At 40.3% G+C, this 21398-nt stretch overlaps 2 protein-coding genes across 11 annotated transcripts in view; both read left to right on the top strand.

Annotated features, from left to right (window-relative positions):
• The window catches only part of LOC117955265 (T-box transcription factor TBX2b-like), a 5987-nt gene extending 1382 nt beyond the window's left edge, over window positions 1–4605 (top strand). The window contains exons 4-7 of the mRNA XM_034889646.1: window positions 334–410; window positions 511–674; window positions 1816–2336; window positions 4107–4605. Of these exons, the coding sequence (XP_034745537.1) occupies window positions 334–410; window positions 511–674; window positions 1816–2336; window positions 4107–4505 (1161 nt within the window). The 3' untranslated portion in view covers window positions 4506–4605. The remainder of the gene's footprint in view (window positions 1–333; window positions 411–510; window positions 675–1815; window positions 2337–4106) is intronic.
• A 4472-nt stretch (window positions 4606–9077) lies between these two features.
• The window catches only part of acaca (acetyl-CoA carboxylase alpha), a 33519-nt gene continuing 21198 nt past the window's right edge, over window positions 9078–21398 (top strand). For all 10 annotated transcript variants that reach the window (XM_034889608.1, XM_034889605.1, XM_034889607.1 and 7 more), the window contains exons 1-25: window positions 9078–9279; window positions 10544–10802; window positions 12230–12362; window positions 12576–12714; window positions 12909–13018; window positions 13116–13197; window positions 13299–13397; window positions 13594–13700; window positions 13814–13924; window positions 14037–14246; window positions 14378–14548; window positions 15137–15298; window positions 15446–15609; window positions 15783–15933; window positions 16848–16951; window positions 17068–17295; window positions 17493–17643; window positions 17757–17891; window positions 18501–18647; window positions 18739–18927; window positions 19743–19843; window positions 20180–20268; window positions 20511–20635; window positions 20746–20859; window positions 21234–21347. In XM_034889608.1, the coding sequence (XP_034745499.1) occupies window positions 10573–10802; window positions 12230–12362; window positions 12576–12714; window positions 12909–13018; window positions 13116–13197; window positions 13299–13397; window positions 13594–13700; window positions 13814–13924; window positions 14037–14246; window positions 14378–14548; window positions 15137–15298; window positions 15446–15609; window positions 15783–15933; window positions 16848–16951; window positions 17068–17295; window positions 17493–17643; window positions 17757–17891; window positions 18501–18647; window positions 18739–18927; window positions 19743–19843; window positions 20180–20268; window positions 20511–20635; window positions 20746–20859; window positions 21234–21347 (3366 nt within the window). In that variant the 5' untranslated portion in view covers window positions 9078–9279; window positions 10544–10572. The remainder of the gene's footprint in view (window positions 9280–10543; window positions 10803–12229; window positions 12363–12575; window positions 12715–12908; window positions 13019–13115; window positions 13198–13298; window positions 13398–13593; window positions 13701–13813; window positions 13925–14036; window positions 14247–14377; window positions 14549–15136; window positions 15299–15445; window positions 15610–15782; window positions 15934–16847; window positions 16952–17067; window positions 17296–17492; window positions 17644–17756; window positions 17892–18500; window positions 18648–18738; window positions 18928–19742; window positions 19844–20179; window positions 20269–20510; window positions 20636–20745; window positions 20860–21233; window positions 21348–21398) is intronic.

Raw genomic sequence — 21398 nt, 5'->3', positions numbered from 1 at the left:
CCCCCCCCCCCCCCCCCGCACACCCCTAAGCATGCACAGCAGACCTAGATCTAGCAGATGTAGATCTACTCTACTCGCAGCAACTTTTATTTTTATGAAAAATTTGAGAAAAGCATGAGTCTGGTGCGTGTTGGGATGGTTTGGAAACTAAGAGGTAGGCTACTTGTTAGAGTTGTATGGCCGGAACATGATGCTCTAAAACTGGGCCCTCATTAGTGCCACATATGAGCTTTGTGGATACTGATGTAATAGGCTACTCAGTTATCTGTCACTGTGCAAGTAGCTGTATTTTTTGCAGTGACTAACTTGCTGATGTGTCTTTTTCTCCTTAAGATTACACAGCTTAAAATCGACAACAACCCCTTCGCCAAAGGATTCAGAGACACAGGGAACGGAAAACGAGAGAAAAGGTAGGCGATATCTTTTGCTATCAGAATGAATCAAAATACCAAAGGACATACCGGTATGGATATATACATATTTCGACCAAATCTCATTTGTGATCCACAGGTGTAAGCCTTTCACTATTTTGTCAATGCATGAGACCGAAAGCAAAGCGGACCGGGACTGTGCTGATTCTGATGACTCGTGTGAACAACCCAGTACCAGTGATCCTTTTTATTCCCCTGTGGAGCTGGTGAGCAGCCCTCTGATGTCCGCACCAACCTGTCAAGGTGGGTAACCTTACACTTTATTATATCATTAAGCAGCCATTATGGCAATGTTTATCAACCCACCGAGTTTTCCACAGGACAAAGTGTTAACCCTTGCAGTCACAAAACAGAGACAGTGTTCATTTATGCTTCAGGATCCATTGATTTCGCATTGCATTATATTTTCAAACTCAGGTTGGTCAATTTAAAAGAGCAAAATTGATGCTGCAGATCCAGAGATATCATGACTATTATTCCATCCTTCTTTCTTGTCCAAATCTGGCGCCTACATTACCCAAAATGCAAACGGGGGAGAAGGTAACAGATGTCTGGAAACCTTGCTTCTCTCTACCTCCACACCCCCAGTTTTATTTTTATTTACAAACTCATAGCCTTCAGACCCAATTAAATCAGACTCAAGTGACCTCATTTTTGGCAATTTTCAAGAGATTTCAAGCAGCTCCCTTTTTAGTACATAATAGGTTTTTAAATGAGGTTTTAACCACATATCGTTGCTTTTAACTTTTGCTATTAAGTGGACATGGGTTATGTTCTCTTTGTCCTTCTGAATAATTAACTTTAGGTAATTAGACGGTGAAGATAACACAATACGTTTTACTATTTGGGGAAGACGAGAAGTCCTGATTGAGTCATTCTCCTTTTTTTGCCTTTATTGGACCGCTGACAGAAATAGGAAACATGGGGTAAAGAAAGAGTGGTATAAAATGCAACACATTGAACCTGGGATATTGCAGTTACATAATATGCATCTTTAACACTGGAGCACCAGCGAGGCAGTGAAGTGAGCTACACAAACATGGGAGGGGGGAGTTCAGATGTAGATCTCAACCCCAATTTACTGTGGGACTCAATTTGGCAAAACAAAAATAGTTTGTTTTAATGAACCAACTGTTTTGGCGCTTTGGGTTTCACGTGAACACTGTCTCATTCAGGGCTCAAGATTTTCTCTCTGAGTCATCTCTGTCCACCCTGTTCTGATAATACACTACTAATAAGGTACAACTATGCTTGTCAAAAGCCCTGCTGAACACTGTTGTGATTTTTTTTCTCTGATATTTTGGATTGCCTTACATCAGAACTATCCTCAATTAACTCTTAACTACAAATACATTTAAGAAATATAATGTTTTCCCCCCCACAGATGAGAACAATATTGGAAGTGATTCAGAAGTTGATCTACAAGATAAGGACCTATTTGAAGCCAGCTCTTCCAGGACTGAACATGTGTCCCCTTTGAGTCAGAAGAGCGAGGAGATACTGTGGAACGAGGCTGCACACAGTAAAAGCAACGACAATCAGGATACGACAAAAGACAGAACAATCTTTAGATCATTAGATGGTATGTGCTCTACGGAGAGTGATTCTTCAAAAAGGCCCATGAGCGAAACCAACGATGGGGTCCTGCCTATGATGTTGCAAACACAGAGCTCATCATCCCTCAGTGCTGGTCACCTTCAGACTTTGGATTTCTCGAGTGTGCACAGCCAACAGTTTCTTAAGCTTGGGTCACCTTTGTTGTTTCACCCGGGACAGTTGTCAGTTAAGCCGGCGGGTATGGGACATCTGTTGTCTTCTTTGCCTGGAGTAGAAAACGGAGGCATGTCTTCTCAAAGCATCACCTCTCCGTCTCCCTTCATGTTTCACCACATGCTGGCATCTCAGGTACGCTTCAGCAGGAACATGCTATTCTAATATTGAACTTATTGTAAGGAATGGCAGGCTGATTTGAAGTTCAGGCAGGAAAAGCTCAGATGAAGAGCTGGACTGAACTTCTGGTGGAATGTGATATCGACTGACAGAAAATTAGCAAATAATAAGACTTTTTTTTTCACAGTCACACCAATATGCTAATCTAGACCAGTAAACCGTGACCTACAAGGGTTCAAATTATGATTTTTTTTATAGAAGTAAATCTAAATTTGCTGAGCAAAATTCTGCTTATCTGTCCTGATTTATCTCTATCAACGACTGTCCCAACTCATAGACATGCAACCTGTGACGATGGGACACAAACAGAAATGGCTTAGGTGTCACAAGCAGTTTGAGCAAAGGTCAATGTGCTTGTCTTACATCAACACATCTTTATACCTAAACAACATTATGAGTTGATTTTCAAAGACTACCTAAACGACACATAGGACCGTTCTATTTACTGTGGCATAATCATGTGGCCGTACTCATGTGAAAGTTCTATTTAGCCCATTTTTGAAACTAGATAAACGTGCAACTGAATTAGTTTTATTTAGGCAAGAAAAATACTTAGGGTTAGCAAATCATCATGAATTGGCTTAAAATGAGTCCTGTAAAACAACTTATAACTTATATTGTCTTCACTTTCGGGACCATCTCTGTATCCCTCAGGTCAAATTGACCCATGACTTATGCGGGGTTTTAAAAACAATTCTGAAATGAAATTTGACTTCATAATCATTGTCTTTATCTGAATTAAAAACAATTGAGATAACATACTGGATATGTTTAAGGAAGTCTCTACTAGAACAGGATTAAAAATGGAAGTGTGATTCGTTTTTTGTCATAAGGTTGTAATTCATGTTAAAAATACACTATGTGATCAATCTTATCTTGGAAAAAACATAAGTGGTCATATCCAAAGTAATTTTCTGAATTGAGTCAGTAATACATGTTTATCACAGAAAATAAGGCAAGGCCATTGATATTCAGGTATAAATGCATACTGAAATGGGTCAATTTGACACGAATACTATACAAGGGTCAAATGAGGATGTAACCTGATGTTACGCACATCATTGCGTCACAAACTAAGGTCTAAAAAACTCATCGGTAAAAATGACAGAATGACTGTTGACTTTTGGTTTCACATGGTTAACATGGACCCTGGTTTGTACCACCCTCCCCCAACTGGTGTCCTTATGCGGTCTTTGGTGCTCTTTTATTTTGTCACCTCACTTCCAAGTTTGCTCTCAAAACGTAATTGTGGATTATTATAGATAGATAGCCTTTATTATTAGACTCACAGTCCATAAGAACAACAACAAAAAAGATACAGATACACAAGACAGACACCAATTAAACAAGACAGCTATACCAGTAATCCCATACAGTGACTGGTATCACAAAACACTGAACCTCGGGTCAATCTGATGTGAAACGACAGAGTTACAAGAAGAATTCAGGCGACCGATACATTTATACATCAGATTCCTCAGTAAAACAGATAATGGGATAACTCCTGCTTGCCCTACACCACCTATGTTTCATGAGTAGAATGCACAAGCAATCATTATAAGCGACCCGCAGCTTATTAAAGCTTGCCTTTTTGAACTTGACCCTCAAGGGGGCAGTTATGATTGAGCCCTGTGGTCGTTTTCTGGGTAAGGACGGTCTGAAAAATGTAGAAACACAGAAAATGTACGGTGTTAGTAAAATTAACAATTGTGTTCTTTCGTACAGGGAATCTCACTGTCACCCTTCGGCGGACCTTTCTCCTATCCATACGGCTACATGGCAGCACCAGCTCTCCCCTCCTGTTCGGCAACCTCTACGCTGGCCAGAAACCACTGTTTCCGCAGCTCTCGGCCTTGGTTGTGTTTCAGTCCTTATCAGATCCCCAACTCTGTCAACTCAAGCCAAAACCTGCTCGCAACCAGACCGCCCAGCAGTTCAAGCTCCCAACCTAAGGCATCCAAATCAGGGAGCAGACATTCAAGTCCAGGGTCTGACAATCAAAGTCACAAATCCAAAGCCAAGCAGAAGTCTACTTCACCAAAAATCATTAAGTGTTCAGTTAATGAACTGCAAAACATACATAATCCAGTTACAGGACTTGATGACCGACTTCCTCCACAATAGACTCTATGGTGTTTGTGATCCTTCAAGTGGTGGATGCTGGGTAACAGACAAGTTTTTTGTAGTTCCACATAATCACCTAAAATAACTGTTTTGTCAGAAACTGCATGTGTTGCTGCTTTTGTCATTTTATCATCCATAAACCTGCCTCATAAACATTGATTTGGGGATTTGCAGGACAAAAGACACTGCTTTATGTTAACACTCATTATATTTAGGCCTAATATATATCAATTTAAATCATGTTTCTCACTACAGGTTTAAATATAGTCATTTTAATGATTTTGTTATAATATAATCATAATCCTATACATATCCTAAACAGTTAAATGCAACATAGTCTTAAATGACTTTTTTAGCCAAATATAGTCCAGTTTTAACATAGACATCATGGTGTCTTTTGGTTTTGCAAAAAGACCAAATTACTGTTGTGACATTCACCGGAAGTCCCAAAAACTATTAAAAAGATGGTTATTGGAATTCATTTAGGGAAAACGAGCTATGCAAAACTCAATATCCAAAGTGGAATGCTATATAGAATGACAATAACATGCTTAATAATATGAATACATCATTTTTTATTGTTTTATTCTGTATGATGGTGTAAATAATTTGCTCATTTCCCATTCTGTATAAAACATGGCTAATCAAAGCTTTTTGAAACTGATCACTGTTAAACCTGTCATTGATATACGAGGAAATTGTAAACCACCTGTTCACATTCTACCAAAGCAGCACTGTGGACTGGGATGGAAAACTCAGGATTCTTTTTATTTTTACTATTTTTACCTAAATCTGGCAGGTTATCTGCCAAATTATTCAGGTGAATTGTTTTTTTAAACGTTTTTTTTCACAATTTAAATAAAGATGTTCACATTTAATGCAGTTCTTAACATGTTTGTAATGTATGGATGTAGTATTGTTGTCACATTGAACAAACATATCCAGATGTCTACTGTCGGGAAGAGGTCAGATATCACATTTCTTCTGCTGTCTCACCACAAGATACATCTAAATCGGGTAATTCATGATCATTTTTGATTGATTCATACACACTCGCTAACCCAATCAAGAATAATGGACTGTCTACGAACAGAGGTAATTCAAGCTCCAGGCTCTGAATGCTTTGCCTTTGTCTTTTTTTTTTGGAACGCTGACATTACATTACTGCTGTTATTTACAGCTTAGAGCTAAATAAAAGGGAAATCCTTGTTAACGCTAGACACAGCTGAAAAATACAGAAGCTTGTCAGCAATAATTTGTCATTATTTCATTTGATACACCAGCAAAGATGAATGTCTAAACATGGACACATGCATGTAGAAGAGCTGTATCAAGACTTGGACTGAATTCAAGAGCTGGATTCAATGAAGCCTGTGCATCCGGTGCGTGTCTGGATGTTAGGCATAATTTGTTAATTTGACTGAAGTACACTTCTTTATTTCATTTGGATTTTCAAATATTGTTCTGGCAAAATCAGGCGTTGGTCTGTCCTTTATTCTCTATGTTGGTTTCTATTTTAGAGGTACTGTTCTTTCCTTCTGACCACATTACTCACTGTAATTGTATACATGTACATGTACTGTAAAGGCAAATATTGTTGTGAACCTAATGATCTTCATTCTTAAGTAATGGTTTTGGAAGGCAATAGGATACATATTAGCACTACTGGTCCAGGAATCAATAATGACCATGTTTTTTTTAACAGGTGAATAAAAAAATAAAAAAATGTACACTATGTTTTCTGGAATAGCAGCTTAATATGAATGTTTGTTGGAGTTTCACAGCAAGCAAAAAGTGGTTCTGTGCAACAGCTGCTGCTGCCATGCCCTTGGCTTAGGCAAATGGTGGCTGAGCAATAAAGGTGAATGAGTGAGTCTGCGGTCCTGTGCACTTCATTCCATATGCATGAGTGCAGCTCGCTGCTTGCTAGGGCAACTCCCTAAACACCTCTGCTTGTGACAGCAAAGCTCCACTTGAGTTGCTAATCTCTCTGCTCGTAGATCTGCTCAAGCTGCACCGAAAATACTTCTTCTGAATACATAAATGTCATATAGTCATATATGGACTCACATAGTCGATACAAGATGTTTAGAAGTGGATGACTTTTCCAAACAGTACAGCCTTCACACAGATTTGCCAACATGCTGTATATTCATGCAAAGTGTGTACGTAGTGTGCATTGTGACAAAAGGTCATGTTCCTTTTGGATTTGGAGGTTATAGTCCCCTCATGCAAACAAATACAGTATGTATTCAAAAGAGATGGTTCACACTATATTTACAAAAGCCAGTGTTTGGCATGACACTTTATCACAATGGATACAGCAGGCTTACTGCTCTGCGTGGGATTCAGGCCATCACACACAGAGTAATAAAAGGCAGCTAGTTGTCCGGTTGGCGTGACGTCTATCTGCTTCACCCCAGCCCGGATGTGGCACCGAGTGTGAAGGAAGAGCTTTCAAAAGGTGAAAAAAAAAACTACATGGATGCATCAAGAGAGGTGGATACTACTGCTTTGCCATTTAAAAAAAGACACACTTGTACAATTGATGACACTTAAGGTCAACTATTAATAGCCATGATCCTTAAACCGTGTTTAAAGCCTAGAAAATACACTTTTTGGTGTAATCCATGGAGCTGGGGTAGAGAGACACTGTGTTGCGAATGTTATGGGTTACATTAGAAGCAGAAAATTAGGAGGGAGGACAGACTTTTTAGCTTGCAGTATATAAAGAAACAAATTTGGGAAAATAATGGCCACTTGGAAATATAATATTTAGATCTCCTTACTACATGAGCGAGAGTCTTCCGCCTTAAACTAAAACTACAAACTGAACTAAAACTCTCAAAACTAAATCAACTAAGATTGTAATATTAGCAACACTAATATATTCATTTTGTTCCGTGCGCTTTACAAAATGAATTAGATTTCAAAAAAATACATTGCATAGCGATCATAATCCAGTGGAATCAATTTAAAGACCTTTTAAAAGTTAAATCTGTAGGCCGTATTTTCAGAAGAATGATGAATACATTTATAACCTAAACTATATTTGTGGTCGTTTTTGCATTCTAACAAAATAACCAAGGCATGGCACTACATGACATAACTGTTCCTGGGCTTGTTAGAGTACATAACGGTGTGTGCGTCACAACGGCTCGACATTTGAATACAGGTGTATCACCCAGTGGGAATCTGCCTTGGTGTTTGGTGCGTACAGTAAACATGTTAAGAGGATATAAAAAAATAAAGACAAAGTTCTACAACAGTCAAGAACATAAATATGGAATAAAGTTACAATAAAAGTATGAAAGACTAAATAATACTGTGACAAACGTGTATATATCTGTTCTACAACAACAAAAGCAATTAGACCTAGACAATGCAAATATATAGTTATCTCAGTTCTCTTGCTGAAAGTATAATCTTCTATTTGTTAATGATGCAATATTAAACCATATCCATAAGGCCACCATTTCAAATAAAACGATTGGATCTCCACCTAATTTCTGTGTGGGCTACTCAGAGATTTGGTAAAATAGTGGACTTTGAAGCCATCTAGTGGATCAGAATTGCAGTAACGCAGCATTTAGAGAGATTGCTCTACATTTTGATGGAAATACTGGAATTGAGGTTTTACTGGAGCTGAGGTTATTTCACTACATTTACATATTCATGGTTTCATTTGGACAGTTAGGTCACAGCTTTAGTTCCCAACTGACAGGTCTGGGGTGTTATGCATGATAGAATGTGGAATTACGCCATGTACTTTATATTGGTTCGGCTTCGAGCACAGGCAATAAAAAAGACCTGGCACCGTGAAAGGTTTTATGAGAACACAACACGTGAAGTATCGTCTTTCCCGTTCCGAAATCAAAAAACTATGACAACACATGTAGCACATGTAGTAAGTGAGACAACCTCAATTTCTAGGGCCCGCCCCTCTTATAACCCTTCTAAACCCGCCCATTAAATCGCTCTGGAATCTAATTGGTTCTCCGCGAACACGACACATCCTAGATCTAGGTGACATAGAGAGAAAATATTTGCACTGTAAATCTTCGCCAGTCTATGCTACAGACGACATGTGTGTTGTTTTTTGATGTAGCAATTGATGAGTTGGCTATGAAAGCCTTAAGATTATTTTACAGAGTAGCCTAATTCTATAACATGGTCCTTTTTAGTCAAAGATCGCTAAAGATAGAGAGCTTTATAATAGCAATTAAAAATGTACAGTAGGCTATAGTTATTGTGAGCATTTTTAATTTAGTAATAGTAGGTCCCTCAACACTCACAACTTTTACAAATAATGAAAGACGAAGACAGAAAACTACGCCTCTAGTCTAGTAGTGTAGAATATTGATATTGTATCACATAGAAACAATTAATTTAACATAAATTAAATATTCTTCAAATACACACTATCTACGACTACACAGCTACTAAAAGTATTTAATTTTCATATTATGTCATCCATAATATACAATTTAAAAATACTTTCTTTTTTTTCCATCTTCATTTCAAACGTCTAGGGTGTGAAGTCTCTTTTATCTGATCTATTTCTATAGCGGAAGTTGCTCTCAGAGGTCAATGTCCAGGAGTAACCTGTCTGCGCATCATCATCACCCCACTCTGCTGTGGAAGCGTCTGTTGCCTCCTCATGATGTGATTCTTTTCGTCATCCCTGGAAGCAGAGATGTCTGAGAGACACAAGTAATTTATTAATCTCTTGGACTTTACTTTTTCAGGATTACGTTTCGGTGCATCTCCAGCGGTGAGTTGACAGCCGAAATGTTTATCTCAGGTTGTGTCTGTAACGTTAAGTTCGTTGCGCTCAGAGATTTCGACTTCGCTGCCATGACGTTACAGTAACTAGCTACAGTAACAGTAACACCTGCTGACAGTCAATAGTAACGTTAATTTGACCATGTTAGTGTCATGTCTGTGGCTTTATAAGTGCATTAGCCACTGCCATTAAGATAGCTAGCTAACGCCAACGTTATTAGCATCTGCGCCTCAGCTTTAAGCTAGCTTTGACTTGACAGGTATATAACGCTAAGGTTTTTTTTTTACGCTAACGCTGACGTTCGTTACCATAGCTAACGCTAGCTAGAAAGCAGTTCACCTGCTAGCTATGCCATTACATTATAAGGTTTGAGGCAGAAGTTTTTGGCTTGTTAAATGCAGTTATCTGTGCCATTTTTACGATGTTCCCCTTGTTCACGTTTGCAATGTGCGTGGCCCCATTGCTCGGCTTGTTTTTCTGGTCCCGCAAGCTGCTATCGATAGGTAAGTTAAGGTGTGTCTTACCCCGAAGTCTAGCTACTCCTTCTACTTGCCCGGCCGGTTGAAGAGCATCTTCACGTGCGTTGGAAGGCAGGTTGAACAGCATCGTGGCAGTTAGGGGACATCTTAATGTTTCCATTGGGGCGATGTTAATTAAAATTGTATTTGACGTCCTTGGTAATTTATGAACGAGAACGTCCGAGAGTAAAATGTGCCCTAAAATAAATGTACTCAATTAACAGTTGTAGTCATTCAATAGTCTCTACCATTGCATGGACTAACAGCATTTATTTTGCATTTGTTTTAACTGGCAGACACACTTTAAGTGTTTCTCACATGCAGGCAGGATTATACTGTTTATGTGACCATGTGTGTGAATATATGCTTTTTCCATAGAAACAATTCTTTAGATGGATGTATGGTTACTGATGACAGTACACACATTGTTACATACAGATGTCATTATTTAATCCGTCTCGCATTATGGTATACTCCAAACTGTTTTGGCATGTTTAATAAAGAGCTTGCTTTCCAGAGCCTGTGCGCACATCGTCCTGATGCCTCCAGTCATTGTCAAGTGTTGCAATATCGGTTTATCAAGATAGTCTACTTAAGTTTATGTAACTCACTTTTGCAACATGATAAACAGCATCACATGTCAGCCAAAGCAATCTTGTGACACAATGTACCCTGATATTTGGACTCTCTATCTCCTTTATAACTGCTGCTGCCACTCTTGTGTTTCTTGCCAGTGTTTGCAGCCTGTTCGTGTCGCCCAGACATGGCACAGCAGAACGGTGCTGCCAAGAAGAACCCGGCTGTTGCGGCGTTGCACTCTCACTTCATTGTGGGATCAGTGTCGGAGGAGAACTCTGAGGATGAAATCCAGGGGAAGCCTGTCTTGCCGCTGGAGGAAAAGGAGACTCGCTCATTGTCGCCATCCTCTGACAGCTCAGGCAGCACCTTTGACATGGGATTCGACACCAATGATGGCCCCTTGCACAATCTAAGGTGAAGAACGCACACCTAGCCAATCTGCATCACCTCTTGTCTCTCAATGCTTATATACATTTGTGTGGATAAAGGTGTTTCTGTGATGATTTGTGTTTTAAAGCTTTTTTTTTCTCAGGCATGCAGGACAATTTGTATCAATAATTCAACATGTTAATGAAGCTACTTAAAACATGGTCTTAACCTAGAAAATATGACCGGCTCCTTAGGGTTTAAGATGAGTCGTCTTCGTTTCAATTTAAGTATTTAGAAAACTTTACTTTGTTAAGTCATTTGTAAACTGTCCCCATAGTGATGCATTAATTCACATATTACGTAGACATTAATTTTGCAGCTTACAAACAGTGGCTTGCAAACATCCGATGCACATGATGCAAGTTCAAATGTTATCTCTGAGACTAGTCCTGTGGGAGCATTCCAAAATGTCACTGTGTTCAGACTATTTACTCCTTCTAAAAATGTGGTTTCACCAGCCGCGCACTGCTAAAGGGTTTCTTTGTGTCCTGAGTCTGTGTGGTTGGCCTGGAAAGTAGGCATAGAATTCCAAATTTTGGTTTCGGGTAAGAAAAGTGTTCACAAGCAGAAATTCCCGGACTAGTCTAAAAGACCACATACAGAACTCTGTTTGAAGCTTGTAGCAGTTTTTAGTCTCTCTGCCAGGCCCAGGTCTTTCGTTGTGCTGCGTAGACCTCTCATTTCACTGTTACTTTCACAGACGGAGGCTTGAAAATTACATTTCCTTTCAAACATTAAAGAAGGTTCAAGATTCAAATGCACACACGCAGATCATTTACTGAATACTACATGCTTTTTTACTTTCCAGTTTGTTAAGAACTGATTTTATACGTGTTTTATATGTGTTCCAGGTTTGTTGATCTGTACGTGCGGTTTCCAATTAGTGTTTCATTATGTAACCAGCCATGTAAATAAAGGTCTTTTTTTCCCCGCATGCTGACTAACTTTTTTGTTTGCCATTTTAGAACCACATTATCTACTGTATACAAGACATGTGAATCATGGTTCTGTCCAGTCTGGCTTTGTGCTCCACAGCTGGATTGGAATCAGGGCCTCCAGACAGTAGGGGCACATTTGCCTCTTCAGTCAGTAACCCCTATAGTGATGCAATAAAGCACTGTCAGACCACAGAAGCCAGCCAGCCAGATTAATTTCCCACCCCCTGAACTACCCCTGAACTCCACCCTCTTGAGCTTGATTCGAAAGGCACTTGTCTCCGGATGTTACCATGTTTGAGGACTGTAAAGTGTCCTGTTCCTTCTGTACAGTTGAAAATGAGAGCTTATGAGTTATTTGTTCATTATCAGCATGGCTGCAGAATACCCTTTTCTTTATTTTTCTTTTTTTTTTTTTTCAGAACTAAAGGTCTTTTTAAGGGCTGTTACATTCATTCGTTGTATTCCTTAAAACAGACCAAGCATGTCGGGGCTGCACCTTGTGAAGCAAGGCAGAGATCGCCGGCGTATTGATCTCCAGAGGGACTTCACTGTGGCGTCTCCTGCTGAATTTGTCACCCGCTTTGGTGGCAACAAGGTTATCGAGAAGGTGACGATTTTTTATTTAGTACACTACTTGCCACCTCTTGAATGATGAAAAAAAACCAGTAATGAATTCTAAAACAGAACAAATTGTGTGTTTGCATCACACAGGCATGTAAATGTAATGTCTATATACGGTATATAACAGCTATTATTAATGAAGTATTTTAACTTATGTGAGCAAATCAACATTGATAGCTCAACTATCTTGCTTCTCCAGGTGCTTATCGCCAACAATGGCATCGCGGCAGTCAAATGCATGCGCTCCATCCGCCGCTGGGCCTATGAGATGTTTCGCAATGAAAGAGCAATCCGCTTTGTTGTGATGGTGACCCCAGAGGACCTGAAGGCCAATGCAGGTGAGCTTTAGCATGATATCAGCTATGAACCATGGTGCCAGTGGCATGACAGAGCACTAGACTCTGATCTTTTGCATTTGAACACTGCAGCTAATTAAGAGATAGTACAGTACTCAGCGTGGGAAACTGTGACTGCAGCAAGATGATTTGGGGTAAATAATAGGTTTTCTTTGGTTCTGTCTTTTGGTTCACAGAGTACATCAAAATGGCCGATCATTATGTGCCTGTGCCAGGAGGGACTAATAACAACAACTATGCCAATGTCGAGCTCATTCTGGACATAGCCAAACGCATACCTGTTCAGGTTATGACCACATGCTTAATATATCTATAGTTGCCCCGCAGTGATTAATCATGCATCATTGATTAAATGTCTATTGTCATACTCTTGATCCTTACAGGCTGTGTGGGCTGGATGGGGTCATGCCTCAGAGAACCCCAAACTTCCAGAGCTGCTTCATAAGAATGGCATTGCTTTCATGGGTAAAGACAAGCTTCTTACTTCTTACCCTTTAACTTACCTTCACAGTATCAGTTTTACTTAACTAAACTGCTCTTTTTTTTATCGCTTACTTCTTACTCAGGTCCCCCAAGTCAGGCCATGTGGGCTCTAGGAGACAAGATTGCTTCGTCCATCGTGGCTCAGACTGCTGGCATTCCAACCCTGCCCTGGAGCGGCTCAGGTAGGTCACAGTTTAGGGTCCAGAGATAGTCTTTTGTTCAGGCTGTTTATGATCCACTTAATCCACCTTAAATTAAGAGGGCCTTCCTTTTGTTATTTAAAAAAACAATGTAGGATTTTTGAACTCCCACAGGTTTAAACTTAATGCAGCAGATGTTTGCTTGTATGTTAACATGCTTTCTGTTTGTCTTTCTCAGGCCTGACAGTAGAATGGACAGAGAACGACCAAAAGAAGAAAACAATCAATGTTCCTTCTGACGTGTATGAGCTTGGCTGCATCCAGGATGTGGAGGATGGCCTAAAGGTAAGCAAGTCATTCAACTGTCTGTTCATAATGCCAAATGAATGTTGCATGTGCCTAAGTATACTGTGGATACTTGAATGTATACTGAAAAGTTCTATGTTCCCAATTGCCAGGCTGCAGAAAAAGTTGGCTACCCTGTCATGGTGAAGGCCTCAGAGGGAGGCGGAGGGAAAGGCATCCGTAAAGTCAACTCTGTTGATGATTTTCCTAATCTCTTCAGACAGGTACATGGAAACGCGGGCTAAATCCTGCATTTAATAAAATATGGACATTTTGAATAGGATCTTTTTCTGCATTTCTTGGCTGCAAGGATTTTCTTTTTATTTGGTGCTCCAGGTCCAGGCAGAAGTTCCAGGATCACCTATTTTCGTCATGCAGCTGGCTAAGCACGCCCGCCACCTTGAGGTCCAGATCTTGGCTGATCAATATGGCAATGCCATTTCCCTGTTTGGTAGAGACTGTTCTGTGCAGCGACGGCACCAGAAAATCATAGAGGAGGCTCCTGCTACCATCGCCACTTCGGATGTGTTTGAGGATATGGAAGGGGTACAACCAATCTAGCATTGTTGAAACTTCTGTATAGATAATAAAAAGAGACCTAACATCAACTAAGTAAATTCAGATTTGATTTAACAAATTTTAACCTTAAAACAAATGGAATTGTTTGCTCTCCTTAGTGTGCAGTGAAGCTGGCTAAGATGGTGGGTTACGTCAGTGCTGGTACAGTGGAGTATCTCTACAGCCAGGATGGCAGTTTTTACTTCCTGGAGCTCAACCCTCGTCTGCAGGTGGAACACCCCTGTACGGAGATGGTGGCTGATGTCAACCTGCCTGCTGCCCAACTGCAGGTCAGTCCCACCCAGACATGCCTGCAGTGTTACAAAGAACACACTCCGCTGCATCAGATAAAGTACATACAAGTCTGGGACTGTCCTATAGAAGACAAAAGTTGGCACGCTTCACTGCCTTCACCGCTTTGGGCCCCCTGTCTCCATGGCAACAGACTGTAAAAGAAGTAGTAGATCCAGTTGTTGTAGCAGCACACAGTCACATGGTCTGTTCTGCAGTGTTACGGGATTGTGTGTAAATAGGTCAGTGGCAGTCAAGCTGAAGGGCAGTGTTGCTAGGAAGGCTTTGTAGCCATGCTGATTGGATGATACCGTGGGAGTGACATTCTCTTTGGCACAAAGGATGAGGGGCTTTTTTGCAACGACTCATTATCTGTCAGAAAGATGGTGTTTATCGGATGTCTACAAAACAGAAAACATCTTGTTGGCAACCATCAGAAAGCACTTGTTTGGTTGAAAGCAAATATAATCATGATCCATATAAGTAATGTGTTTTCTTTTATCAGTGCCTGCAAGCCTGTTCCTAAATGTTCTATTGATGTCTGTTCCATACACTTGTTTTCTGCTAATAACACTATCTTCTATCAGATTGCTATGGGTATTCCTCTTCAAAGAATCAAAGACATCAGGATGCTTTATGGGGTCCAGCCCTGGGGAGACTCTCCAATTGACTTTGAGGGTCTGTCGACAGCCCCCTCACCACGGGGCCATGTCATTGCAGCACGTATCACCAGTGAAAACCCTGATGAGGTGAAGCCTCACTTTCTGTGGTTACACTAAATAATTGTAATTCTGTCGTACCATACATAAAGGCCATTGTTATTACTCCTAAATGTGACCTTTCTCTTAGTGTCAAATTATCTGTTTTTGAAAGAGTGAAATGTGGTGTAATTGCAGGGTTTCAAACCAAGCTCTGGAACAGTGCAAGAGCTGAATTTCCGCAGCAATAAGAACGTGTGGGGCTACTTCAGTGTTGCAGCGGCTGGAGGGCTGCACGAGTTTGCTGACTCCCAATTTGGACACTGTTTCTCTTGGGGAGAGAATCGGGAAGAAGCCATCTCGTGAGTAAACACCAAATTTTCAAAAGCATTATTTTATCAGAAAGATCTGAAACATTTACTTATTGCTTATCTTGATATACTTTATAATTACAATGGGATATATTTCTTATACATTTGTCTATTCAGAGGTTTTTATCATTAACATGTGTGGTGATGTATTAATCTTTTTCTAGCAACATGGTGGTAGCTCTGAAAGAATTGTCTATCAGAGGAGACTTCAGGACCACAGTGGAATACCTCATTAAGCTGCTGGAGACGGAAAGCTTTCAGCACAACAGCATTGACACAGGCTGGCTTGACAGGCTTATCTCCGAGAAGATGCAGGTATGCAGAGATGGTCCATCTGTGGCCACTAGATGCTAGATTAGTGATAGACCGATGTTATCTGCTGGCCGAAATATTGGGCCGATATTTGCATTTTTACACGTATCAGCATCAGCCAATACGAGGCTGCTGCATTCGCCGATAGTATTTTCCCGGCAGGCGTCCACAGGCAGCTTTGTGCTGCTGGAGGGGCTGCAATTCATGTGCAGACCATGCACAGCCCCTCCACCACTAGCACCACGGGGGTCTTAAATTACAAATAAATCTTTATTTCAATGGCTACTTTTTTTTAATATCTTTTTTTATTTTTATTTAGTTGTGTTGATAAGGACATTTTATGATGACCTGTCTTATAATATTTCAGCAAGCAATGCATCGTCTGTGTTGTAGATGTTGATGAAAGCCTTTTACCCTTGCACAGTTAACCATATGCAGTGCACCCATCCATATGATGCACATTGCACACATAATTTGGGTGATACAAATGTAAAATGATTGCAGAAGCGACACTGATCTGTGTTTTTGCTTATTATTTTAAAGAAATCACAGGGCAGATTCTGAAAACAAACCCAGTGTGGCAAGGTTTACATTTTTATGATGTAAATTGAGGGAGCAAAAAACGTATTTGCTCCAAATATCAGCTCATGAAAATCAGCTGAAGGTATCGGTCATCGGCTTAAGCTGATGGAAAGAAAATCAGTATCGGCACTTAATAAAATCCATATCTGTCAATCCCTATACTAGATGCACTTGACCAGACTAGATATGCTTGACATAGTGACCGATATTAGTAGTGAAAGCAGACAGAAGTATTGTAATAATAGAAAGGCCTATTGCGGTTCATCTAACTGGCTCCATGCCATTTGATTTTAACCTTTTCCTTGCTAAGATTATTAATTGTATGTTGTGTGTAGGCGGAGCGTCCCAATACCATGCTGGGAATTGTGACCGGGGCTCTTCATGTGGCAGATGTCAATCTAAGGAACAGTGTGTCCAACTTTCTGCATTCTCTTGAAAGGTAAAAAATATGACAATGTCATAGTAATATATTGCAAGTTGTAGACACTCACCAAAAACAAATACACTTTTAGTGTTTGAATAGCAAGCATGAGACGCTCTCTACTCTCTGACCAGGGGCCAGGTGCTGCCAGCTCACACACTACTCAACACTGTGAACGTGGAGCTGATCTATGAAGGCACTAAGTACGTCCTGACAGTGACGCGCCAGTCTCCCAACTCCTATGTGGTCATCATGAACAACTCCTCGGCGGAGGTGGACGTCCATCGGCTCAGTGATGGAGGTCTTTTGCTGTCTTATGATGGAAGCAGCTACACTACCTACATGAAGGAAGAGGTGGACAGGTAAGATCAAACACAGCTTTAGTATTACATTTCTCATTTATAAATAAGTTGTTCCACAGAGCAGAATGAAATTTAATGAAACTATAATGAAGTGGTACATCTTAAATTGGCTAATTCATTGCCTGGAAATATCTTTAATTAGTTAACAACCTACAACATAAATGACTTAACGCACTTCTGATTTATTTTCCCCGCAGGTATCGCATCACGATTGGGAACAAGACCTGTGTTTTTGAAAGGGAGAATGATCCCTCGCTGTTGCGATCTCCTTCAGCAGGAAAGCTTATCCAGTACACAGTCGAGGATGGCGGGCACGTGTTTTCTGGCCAGTGCTATGCTGAAATAGAGGTACAGTATCTTAAGGCTTATGTGTATGTATGTTTTCCACGATAAAGATGGAATCATGTGCTTTAGTTTTGTTTCTGTTGTACAGATGTAAACTTTGTACTTGTAAATTCCAGGTGATGAAGATGGTAATGACCCTCACAGCTTTGGAGTCTGGTTGTATTCACTATGTGAAGAGGGCTGGAGCAGCATTGGACCCTGGCTGTGTCATTGCCAAGCTGCAACTGGATGACCCAAGCAGAGTGCAACAGGTACTGTATGTCTGACTAATTAGTAAGTAGTTAAAGTTAGCATTTTAAGTTAGGCCATACATTTGAGCTTTCAGCTCCTTTTTATTGGTAAAAGTAACTCAAACTGCATTTCCATGCACAAAAGATGTACTCTGCTTACTCTTAGCCTATATCTTAGTTATTTGGGTGTGTGGAATTTTGTAAATGACAAGTCACTTTATGAAGTCAGAACATTAATGAGGCAGGGAATCAAAACTACCAACAAAGATGAAGGCTTATTTAGCTGAAGAGAGCTGCTGTCTGCATAAACGTCTGAACCAAGGTAATGCTAGAAATTCAGGAGGTATCCTTTTATCAGGACGAAGGAGCCCTCTTTTGGTAAATGGGTCACTACTAGTTAGGTAACAATGCCTAAAGAAGGTAAACATGACATATTCAATTACTTTCTTGGACAAAAGTTATTCAGGATATTGTTTTAGTCGACATGCATTTTGATGGTGTGGTTTCCCTTTTTCAGAGTATGCCTGCTACTCTTTACTATACTATACCATGACAATGCTTGTGTATGACACCTCGGCATATGGCAATGTTGGCAATTGTGTATAATCAGTATTGGTGTTTATCTTGTAGGCAGACCTGTTCACAGGGCCACTACCTACTATCCAGGCTGTAGCTCTGCGAGGGGAAAAGCTACACAGAGTCTTCCACAACACAATGGATCATCTTGTTCACATAATGAGTGGCTACTGTCTTCCTGAGCCTTTTTTCAGTGCTAGGGTAAGAATTCAAGAACACCTGTTTACAAGGCAACATCAGCACTTCCAATTGTAAGCAACCCCTTAAAATACGTCTCTTGTGTCTGTCCTAGTTGAAAGAGTGGGTGGAAAGGATGATGAAAACCATGCGGGATCCTTCTTTACCACTGTTGGAGCTTCAAGACATCATGACCAGTGTGTCAGGTCGCATCCCCCCTGCTGTGGAGAAGTGCATCAAAAAGGAGATGGCTCAGTATGCTAGCAACATCACCTCCGTGCTCTGCCAGTTTCCCAGCCAACAGGTACAGCAACACGTGCACACACACAACGCTAACTATGGCCACAGAATTCTTCTTAACTTACGTTGTCGATAACCTTATAATAACATATATACAATATCATCTTTTTTTTCTTTGCAAATTATAATTTTGTGTGGTTTTCACTATACCTCAAGTAAGTAGTTATGCACACATATATAGTTGATGCACATATATAGTTAATGCTGCCTGCCAGCAGTAAAAACCTGTTCTAACAACTGGGTTTTATTGGTTTCCAGGTATTAATGGCGTTGTTAGTTTGGCAGTGGGATTTCTCAACTGTAGGATTTTATTGCACTTCAATTTTCCAGTCTGCCAAAAAAACACTGTCCACCGCCTCTTGACTTTTTGTACAGTTTCTTGTGCAAACAAATTATTTGGCAATATGTGTCTGAGTGACTGCATATCTGTAAAAGTAAAAGGGTAAGCAGAAGGCAAGTTCTGTCTGTGTGTGTGCACAAGGAATCGTGTTTCCGCATATCCGTTTTATATGGCTATTTATAACAAAGTCTGTAATGAGAAAATATGTCTGTCTTCAAACAATGTGCAGCATTATTGAAACAATCCACTGCATTTGATGTTTTGTACAGTTTGTATACATTTATGCAAGAATTTTGAAGAGCAAAGAAAGGAAATGCCTCTGTGAGAAGTAGTGAGAGGATGTTTTCACAGACTTCAACTTGTATTAATCTCTAATTTTATAACTATAACAAGAGTGTTAATTAGTACCAGTGGGATTTATTGCTTACGAGTTTCCACTGCTGTTAGGATTACATTTATCATATTGTTTATCTTTCCAGATTGCAAACATCCTGGACAGCCATGCTGCTACTCTTAACAAGAAGTCAGAGAGAGAAGTCTTCTTTATGAACACACAAAGCATTGTTCAGCTGGTGCAGAAGTGAGTCTGATGCTCTCTACATAGGCAAAGAAATACATTGAGATACTGTCAATACAATGCAAAGTTTTCACTCATTGATCACCTATGACCCAAAGTGACAGATGGCACGGACCAGCTTCTTACACACACACACATTACACATTAGGTCTGGAACAACCATCCCAATGTCTAGAAGGCCCACACCGTAATTAGCTGCATGCCATGAACTTTCTTTGTTAGACTGAAATTGGATTGATCTGTATTAGTTGTTTTCCTTGTTACTAGAGCTCTGGTGCACAATAAATACAATGCTGCATTCTCCTTTGTGTGAGGCCAGACTGTGTTTGTCTCCAACAGGTATCGCAGTGGCATCAGAGGTCACATGAAGGCGGTGGTGATGGACTTGCTCAGACAGTACCTGAAAGTAGAGATCCAGTTTCAGAATGGTGAGGGAATGCAGCAACACACTCATTTATTGGTTTTCACGGGTACATTGCGGTGACACGTTGCCACATGCAAGAGGAACGTGCTTCTATTATTACCATCCTTCAAGTTTTTCAGAAGATTTGCACATACTCATTCTGTTCACTTGGGGGAGCTCTTTAACAATAAACACCTGAGCATTTGTGACTCTGTAGTTCCCCTGTGCAGTATTTACCAAAGCTCTTACAGGTTGGTTTGTTAACAGGACACTATGACAAGTGTGTGTTTGCACTGCGTGAGGAAAACAAAGGCGACATGGCCAATGTGCTCAACTACATCTTCTCCCACGCTCAAGTCACCAAGAAGAACCTGCTGGTCACTATGCTCATTGTAAGTGTTCTTCTTACTGAGTCAGACCAGTTCAAAGTTTTCCCTAAACTATAGAGTTTAAAGATATCTAGCAAGTGATGTTCTGTAAAGTTATCATCTCCTGTGTCTAGGATCAGCTGTGTGGCCGGGATCCCACACTGACAGATGAACTGATGGCCATCCTGACTGAACTCACCCAGCTCAGCAAGACAACCAATGCCAAGGTGGCACTGCGGGCCCGGCAGGTCAGATGTGGATTCCTAATCTTTGTTGACAAATTAATTTTCATATTGAATTGGGCCCGCTTAAAGTCAGAACCTGAAAAATATGAATTCTCCTGAAGTGGTTAAAACTGCTTTATGTAGGACTTTCATGCAAAAGATAGTGTCGCGAGTTCACCACCAGGTGTCACCATCTATTGTTTTTCATTTTAATTGGTGAAAAATAAAACGATAGACAAATTAGAAGAGGAAAATTGGTAATTCTCATCAACATTTTAAATCTAGAGCAAAAAGAACCGTAAAGGGATGGACACTTTCACAAGCTGTGAAGAAAAGAGTGTGCCATGTCTTTTAATAATAAATGAGTTGACCGTCTTTCATTCATCCTTTGTACCCAGGTGTTAATAGCGTCCCACCTCCCTTCTTATGAGCTACGACACAACCAGGTGGAGTCCATCTTCCTCTCCGCCATTGATATGTATGGACACCAATTCTGCATCGAGAACCTGCAGGTAGGCAAAAAAGGAGTTGGCTTAATCTAATACTCTGGAAATAAAGAAAGT

This window comes from Etheostoma cragini, chromosome 13 (genome assembly GCF_013103735.1).
Source record: "Etheostoma cragini isolate CJK2018 chromosome 13, CSU_Ecrag_1.0, whole genome shotgun sequence".
Taxonomy (NCBI): Eukaryota; Metazoa; Chordata; class Actinopteri; order Perciformes; family Percidae; genus Etheostoma; species Etheostoma cragini.
This window is presented reverse-complemented; position numbering and strand designations above follow the sequence as displayed.